At 38.4% G+C, this 8,642-nt stretch overlaps 1 protein-coding gene across 1 annotated transcript; it reads left to right on the top strand.

Annotated features, from left to right (window-relative positions):
- The first annotated feature begins 7,277 nt into the window (after positions 1–7,277).
- On the top strand, positions 7,278–8,210 carry LOC138141934 (olfactory receptor 10J1-like). Its single transcript, XM_069062822.1, has one exon. The coding sequence runs from the start codon at positions 7,278–7,280 to the stop codon at positions 8,208–8,210; it is 933 nt and encodes a 310-aa protein (XP_068918923.1).
- Positions 8,211–8,642: the final 432 nt, after the last annotated feature.

Raw genomic sequence — 8,642 nt, 5'->3', positions numbered from 1 at the left:
AATTGTTTGGGATTTAGATTAAGAGATAGATGTAAAGCCTGTTCTTCCTTCTATGGGGCAAAATATAGCGATCGGCTAAGGATCCTTAGTGAAGCCAAAAGCTGGATGTAAAGTGAAGTATCATAATGTCCTCCTCAGTGGAGCTATCCCTATCAACAACTATCAGTGAGCATGGGGCCAATAGATCATTATCTAGCAGTCACCACATTTGACCAGAAGAGAACAATTATGGAAGATACTAAAGCCCATGCCCAGGTACCTCACACCCAAAACCAGTAGAAAGCAAGTTCAGTGGGAGCAACCCATTGACATTACCAGAATACATTGGAAGCCCTGATAAATGAGAGAAATGATGCTCTATTTCAAATGCGTCCTGGACACACATGTTCCCTAAAAGTATATTACTCTATGTGTTTTTCCTGATGGTGTCTCTTCTTACCACTGATGGTGCTTATTTAGTTTTGGAAGAAAATAGAATAGGAATAAATGAATAGCATTTGTTAAGCACTGACTTTTTGCCAAAGGATGTGTAGATTACTCAGGGAGGACTAACACCTCTGAAACCTAATACACCTAACATACCTAAGGACTAACACACTAATATCTCTGGGATGAGATCTTGCTGAGACTTTTCAGGGCTGCTCATCCACCTTTGGTGTCCACCTGGCACTCAGCTCTCATCTATGGCTCCAAGAAGCTATAGCATATGCAGTGGCCACACCCTGGTAAAACCTTCTTTCCAGAAGGGTTTAATCAGTTTGAAGGTAACGAAACAGGCCTTAAACCTGTCTGTGAGCTAGGGAGATGTCTACCTCAAGCATGTGAAGACTTCCTCTAGAGGAATGGGTGAATGAGAACAATTTGTTTCAATGGCCATGAAGGTATCTGGAGCAGATGTGATAGAGTGCTTAGTGCTTGGTCAGATATCAAAAATGCTAAGCTCATCCACTACTTTCTGGGTCATCACCAGTCATTTGACTTCTGTCCTTCCACTAGACTTCAGTGATTCTGCAAAAGGGAGTAAGACTGATGACTTTGCACAACTCTACCTCATTTAAATCCAATTCACATGTAAGTCACCCATCACATCCTGATATCACTGATCTTCAAAAACAAAGGACAAACAACAGCATTTCTTTGCCAAGCACTGGGCTAGCTGAAAGGACATAAACACAAAATCAAGACAATACCTGCCCTTAAGAAACTTACATTTAAATAAGAGATAACACATGTAGAAGAGTGGAAACTGGGGAAGGGTGTTTTGGTTTGAGAAGTAACAGGAATGATGAATAGAGGAGAACAATTTGCCATACCCTCTTTAGACCAGACAGAATGGTATTATTAATTCTATTGCTAAGTCCAGAGCAAGATGCATAAAATAGGAGGGGCACAAGAGGAAGGGAGAATTATGCACAGGTTGGCAAGTTGGATGAAAAGAAGATGGCAAGAGTCAATGATTGAATGGGATTTTAAATGTGATTTAGGGCTGCTTTTATATAGTAGATCATGTGAATTTATTGAAACTTTTTATTTTATAGGTGAAGAAACTGCAATCGAAGAGATTAAATGACTACTCCCAAGGTTACATAGGTAAGATACAGAGACAAACTGAGATTCAAGACAAGGTCAATGAATCAACCAATAAGCATCCATTGGGCACCTGCTGTGTACTAGATACCATGCCAGTCACTAGGGATATAGACACAAATGAAATAGTTCTTGATCTCAAGGAGTTTATATGCTATCATAAGGGACATTTAGATATATAAATACATACAAATACTTAATACTTTTTAATGGGGGAACAGCTAATAAATGAGATCATGAAAGACTTCTCCATTTTTATCAAGAACATCATCACCCTTCCAGTCACCCATGTTCATAATTTCAGTCATCCTTGACTTCTCACTCTCCCTCACCTCACATATCTAATTGGTTTCCAAGTATTATAAATTATACTTCTATAATATCTCACAATCCATTGTTTTCTCTCCATTCATGTAACCAGCATCCTAATTCAGGCCCTTAGCACCTCTTACCTGAACTACTGCAGTAAGTAGTCTTCTACTTGGTTTGCCTGACTCAACTCTCTCTTCTCTCCAAATCTATTTTCCATATAATCGCTAGAATTATTTTCCTGAAGAAAAGGTCTGACCATGCTTCTTTGCTACTCAATAAACTCCAGTGACCCCTCATTACCTATAATTGCAAAAATAAGCTCCTCTTGCAATTAAAGCCCTTCACAGGTTGTGGTTGTGTTTGTGGTTTGTCCTTCATTCTTGAAGAGGACTGTGACATCAGGAAAAGGATGACATGAGTTGCAATTGAATTGGATTTGGGTAAAGGAGGACTGTGCAAAGTCACCAGTCTCACTTTCTCTTCCAGAACCATTTAGGGCCTGTGGCCAGATAGAGATCAGGATGACTAGAGATGACCCAGGATGCAGTGGGGGACGTTGGCATTTTAAAACTAAGATCATTCTGAGTTATCATTTTGAATGATGCTTGCACTTTGCAAATATTGCATTTTTTACAAACTGAAGGATTTTGGCAACCCTGTATTAGGCAACTTTTTTAGTGCCATTTTTCCTACAACATGTGCTTACATTGTATCTCTGCCACATTTTGGTAATTCTTACAATATTTCTAACTATTATTATTATTATTTGTTATGATAATTTGTGATCATGATCTTTGATGTTATTATTGTAATTGTTTGATGGTTCCATGAACCACACCCATATAAGACAGAAAACTTAATCTTTAAATGTTGTATATGTTCTGACTGTTCCACTGACCCCTATTCCTCCATCTCTTTCTTCAGGCCTCCCTAGTTTCTGTAACACAACAGTATTAAAGTTAGGCCAATTAATATCCCTACAATGTAAGTGTTCAGGTGAAAGGAAGAGTCAATTGATGACCAGTAGACTTCATTGTTGTCTTATTTTAAGAAATTGACACAGCCATCTCAACTTTTAGCAACCACCACCATTAGTCAGTAGCCATTAACATCATGGCAAGACTCTACACTAGCAAAAAGATTACAACTAGCTGAAGGTTCAAATGATTGTTAGCATTTTTTAGCAATAAAGTATTTTTAACTAAGCTATGTATGTTTTTTGGATATGCTACTATTACACACTTAATAGGCCACAATATAATGTAAGAATAACTTTTATATGTGCTGGGAAACGAACAAATTCGTGACTCACTTTATTGTGATATCCATTTTATTGTGATTATCTGGAATCAAATCCATGATATCCCTAAGGTCTGTTTGTATTTATTTTTAGCATAAAATTTCTACAGGGAATGAACCTGTGATTTCATTGATGTAGGGAACTCTTGGTGTGGAAATTCTCTCAGTTCAGATCAGAACATTCTCTGTAATTTATAGTATTAGATAATTAATGAGCACTGAAAGGTTAAATAATTTGTCATGGGTCCTATGGTCAGTATATGTCAGAGGCAGAACTCAAACCTGAGTCCAATATCTACTATGCTGAACTTTATTATTTTTTATGATGGGTTGATTTCTTAAACCCAAGACACTTTGATAATCAGAAACTACATGGAAACAATTTTCCTCTCCTATGATCTTAATGAAGCCTCCAGAGATGTGGAGTCTGACTCTGTATTACCTAACCCTTTGTGCCCCTTGAGTGATAGTTACTCTGGGGGAAGTTCCCCAGAGCTTTGGGACAGACCAATCTCATTCTCGTCTGGAGGCCAAACAGCCAAAGATGCTTGAAATTCAGATTTGAAAAGGCTCCATCTCTTCCTTTTGCAAATCTTGGGCTTCAAGAGCCAATGGCTTGAACCTCTCCTTTAACATTTGTGGCTGGAGGTCCACTCTGGCACCCTGGAGAGCTGGTCTCTCCTTGGATTTAACTTAAAATTGCTCCTATTAGGACTTTTTGGAGACTGGACACTTTCTCTTGTTTTTCTCTGAATAGGTAATAGTTACTTCAGTTTCTCCTAAACTTTTCTGTTTGGGGACAATCCCTCTCCTTCCCTTTGGTGTGGGCCAATAGAAAGTGGATGTCATTGATAGAAGTGAACAAGAATGGGGCCCCTTTTTAAAGTTCCACTCATTTTTTATTCATAGTTTCTATAGATGGGTATGCCATGTTGATTTTTATACCCCTTCATGACATTCTTTCTATGGTGATAGGCAATAAATGACAAAAACATATTTGAAGCTGTCAGGTAAATAAACTAAGGAGCTCACAAATGGTGAGATACTATCTTTATAATGAGATGCTCATAGGATGAAGTAAATGACATCAGCATCTTTACCACAGAGATCATCACTCTCTAATGGCAGATGGCTACTCTCTATTAACCTAGGGATAATCTCCTTCTGAGGGGAGTTCTGAGTTCAGGAAGACTTTTTATCCTGTTACTCCTAGCTGGAAACCTAGAACTAAGACAAGGGGAGATAGTACTTTTTTTTACTACAGCTTTTCTTCCCATGACTAAAAATGGAAAGATTCAAGGTCTAAGGAAAGCAGAGTTGATCCAAATACCCCTATTGAGGTCAACTAGAACTGTGACTTTGCTTGAGTCAATGAGTTTTTGGGTTGTTAGGGAGTGAGGTTGCAGATGGTTACTACTTTTATTACCTTGGCTAAGCCACTTACATTCTCTTGGCCTCAGTTCTCATATTCATAAAATTAGAGGAGTTAGACTAGATGACTTTTGTTTGAAGCACCTTCAAGCTCTAGATCCATGATGCTGTCATACTACATCTTGATCCACTCAATTTCCTCTCTTCTGACCCAACTCTTTTCTTTCCTTGTCATCTCCCCCATTCCTTTTATCACAAAGAGCATAATTCTCTTAGTGATGGTAGTGCCTTGGTCTTCCTTGTTCAATAATGTATCACAGAATAGAGATTAGAGATAGAGAGGGTATTTTAGCTTCCTCCTCCTCTTTATGATAATTGTTACAAGCATTATATATGTTTTCTCATCTGATCCTCACAATAGCTCTGGGAGGTTCCCAATTTTTGTTTTTGTTGTTTTTGTTCCCAATTTTATAGATGAGGAGACTGGGGAAGAAAGAGAGAAACTGACTTATCCATAGTTATATAGCTTCTAAGTGTTTGAGACTAGATTCAAATTCAGGTCTTCCAAACTCCAAGACTATTACTCTTTGCACTCCATCACTTGGTCTCCATGCAGAATTTCACTTAATCTTTTCTCAATAACTTCTTTCCCTTATTTGTAAGGATCTTCATAGATGAAAGTTCCCTAACCTGCCACAATGAACCTTTCACATTTCATTCTGGTTGTCAACAGAAAGTTTTTCCAGTTCTGGTCTAAATGCTTCCTTCCACAGTAAAAGTTAATATTCTCTTGCTCTATCTTCATTAGAAGCGGAGATTCTTAGGTCACTATTCTCTGTCTTTTTAGAGACTTGAAGAATGCCATTTATTTCTCCTTTAACCCTCCCTTCTCTCAGCTAAAAATAATCCCATTCATCTGTCCTTTCCTCCTAAATCTTTCAACCTTGCCTAATACTTCTTCTGACAGAGGATCCATTGTTAATATTCATTTGCAGATGTGACATGCCAATATCCTCAGCAAAATGTCAAATTAAGACTTGTTTTTGCTATGGTGCAACCCTTGAAAACAACTCTCATTTCTGGAACTCTCTAAGGTTTTCTATGCATCTTCTTAGTTACAGTCTTTTTAAATATGTAGGGCAAATAATATCACTTGTGTTAAAAATGAGAGAATAGAACTTAAATGATCATGTCATAAATGCCAGAGCTGGAATATAAACCCATATCTCTTGCCTCCATATCCATTACTCTTTCTTTTTTATCCTGCTATTATACTCTCCTGCTTTTCAGAGGTGAGGTGCCTTTGATTGGAGAAGATTCCTCAATGACTTTGCCTCAGTAGACTCTTTCCCAAAGCCAGATCTCTGCTCCAGTTGACCAGCTTCCACACTTTGTGAATTTTATTTCTTTTTGAGGGTGGAGCAGAACAAAGGATATGAAAAGTAATACCTCTGAGGTCACCCTTCTCACAGAGCTGTTTATTAATGTTATGAGAGCATTAGTCCCTAATGAGGGACTCATCATTTAATAAGAAAGATCAGAGAGTTATGATTATGTATATTAAGACACCATCTGGATAAACCTGAAAATACAGAGAGAACCCACTACAGCCTATCTCAGCAGGATTAAATAATAGGAGCACAGATTTAGAACTGAAAGAAGTCCAGAGGTTTTTTAACCTCATGCCTTCATTTTACAGATGATGAAACTGAGAACCAGGAAGCCCAACATCCAATGAGTAGTGTCAGGGGAGGAATTTGAAAAGGAACCATTTTGATGCCCAAGCAGGGATTTTCTTCCATGGTACCATATTGCCTTACTGCATAAATACTTGATATAGTCTGGAGAACTAGAATTATGACTAGTATCAGTCTGAAGAAGTAGAAAGCTGAGTTCACTTTTAAAGCAGGGGTGGGCCATGACTTGGGGGAAAGATTATTGTCTGGTGACCTGAGGGTAGGGAATGAACTAGGTGGCATATTTCTCCATGGAAGGAATGGATGAAAGTTGAATAGACAATTATGGGTAGTTTTGTATGACTCAAGCAGGAAGTAGAGTCTGAATTATAATGAGAGATGAAGGTAGCTTGTTAAGTATCTATATAACCTTGGGCAAGACACCCTTTTCTGAACCTTAGTTTTCTCATTTGAGAAAGAAAGTATTGAACTAGATAACTTCTGAAACTGTTTCCATCTCTAGGATGAGACCTTCTGAATTTGAAAAGAAAAAAAGAAAATGGGAGAAACAAAAGTTATAGACTGACTGGCAAAAGGGACTTTTTCCATGGAAAAATCCAAATTATGCTTGCATCTATAGCCATGATGAGGAAGGGGTAGTACCAAAAAAAAAAGGAACTTGACAAGCTTTACTATTCACTGTGTCATTCCCCCCCCCCTTTTCTTCACAGGATGCATTTCCCAATGTACCTCCCTTTTCCTGGGACTACAATTCCAAATAAGAGAACACTCAGAGTTCTAATCACTATATTATTCCCCAGCACATTTTTATAAAATTAAGTATAATCATAAATTTCTTGCTGGTTGTTCTAAGTGAATTTTTTGACATATATGTTCTATTTCCCCAATTATACAAGGAGTAGCTTGGGATTTTCTCTCTTTCCCTTAGTACAAAGTTCTCTGCATAATGGATGCTCTTTTTATTATGTGACCAACTGACTAAATCTATATATATTTTATTTTTCAGACCCAATGAAGAGAGAAAACTATTCAGAGGTAAGTGAGTTTATTTTCCAAGGGTTCTCTAGCTTTCAGGAGCACCAAATTACACTTTTCATGGTGTTCCTTGCTCTGTACATCTTAACCCTTGCAGGCAATGCCATTATTGTGACCATCATCAGCATGGACCGTCACCTCCATACTCCAATGTACTTCTTCCTGAGTATGCTGTCCATTTCAGAGACCCTGTATACTTTGGTAATTGTCCCACGCATGCTGGTCAGCCTTACTGGTCTGAACCAGCCCATCTCTTTAGCAGGTTGTGCTACTCAGATGTTTTTCTTTATCACCTTAGCTATCAACAACTGCTTCCTGCTCACAGCAATGGGATATGATCGTTATGTGGCCATTTGCAACCCCCTGAGGTACACGGTAATCATGGACAAGAAGATGTGTACCAAGCTAATATGTGGTGCATGTAGCATTGGTCTGACTGTTGCAACAGTTCAGATTGCATCTGTGTTCAGGTTGCCCTTCTGCAAAGCAAAAGTACCCCATTATTTTTGTGATATCCTCCCAATAATGAAACTTTCCTGTATTGACACCTCTATCCATGATATCATCAATTTTATCGTTAGTTCACTAGTCATTGTCGTGCCCATGGGTTTAGTCTTCTTTTCCTATGTCCTCATCATCTCCACCATCCTAAAGATTGCATCTGCTGAGGGGCGACAGAAGGCTTTTGCTACATGTGCTTCTCATATCACTGTGGTCATTATCCATTATGGATGTGCTTCTATTGCCTACCTCAAGCCCAAGTCAGAAAACACCAGGGACCAGGATCAACTGATCTCAGTGACTTACACAGTTTTCACTCCACTGCTGAACCCTGTTGTATACACTCTGAGGAACAAGGAGGTCAAAGATGCCCTGCGCCGGGCTGTGGGAAGGAAATCCCTATCCTAGAATCTCTGTGAGTTTGACACAAAGTCAAAAGACAGTCTACTTGACACAAGCTAGAGAATATCTTTTTTGACTGGCCCACTGCATTAGAGTATGAACTTAAGCAAAGTCAATAGTCAATAGTGGGTTGTCAATGTCAATCGTGGGCTACTACTTGAACATAATGATTCTGAAAGGTGTAGTGGGAAGAGGAGAAGACTTGGAGTCAGAACCTGAATTTGACTCTTGGATTAAATATTTCCTTGCTCTGTGATTATGGATAAGTCATTTAGCATCCAAACATCAAAAAATAGAGTAATAATGCTTGCCTTATACACCTTACAGGGTTGTTATGATGAAAACACCTTGTAAACCTTAAAGTGATAAGAGTGCATGGAATAGTTTATCTGTCACATTCATGGGTAAGGAAAGAATTTAGGACCAAAGAAGACATAT

Source organism: Petaurus breviceps, unplaced genomic scaffold, assembly GCF_028583685.1.
Source record: "Petaurus breviceps papuanus isolate PSGF00001 unplaced genomic scaffold, PetGlider_PUasm1.0 90510, whole genome shotgun sequence".
Taxonomy (NCBI): domain Eukaryota; kingdom Metazoa; phylum Chordata; class Mammalia; order Diprotodontia; family Petauridae; genus Petaurus; species Petaurus breviceps.
This window is presented reverse-complemented; position numbering and strand designations above follow the sequence as displayed.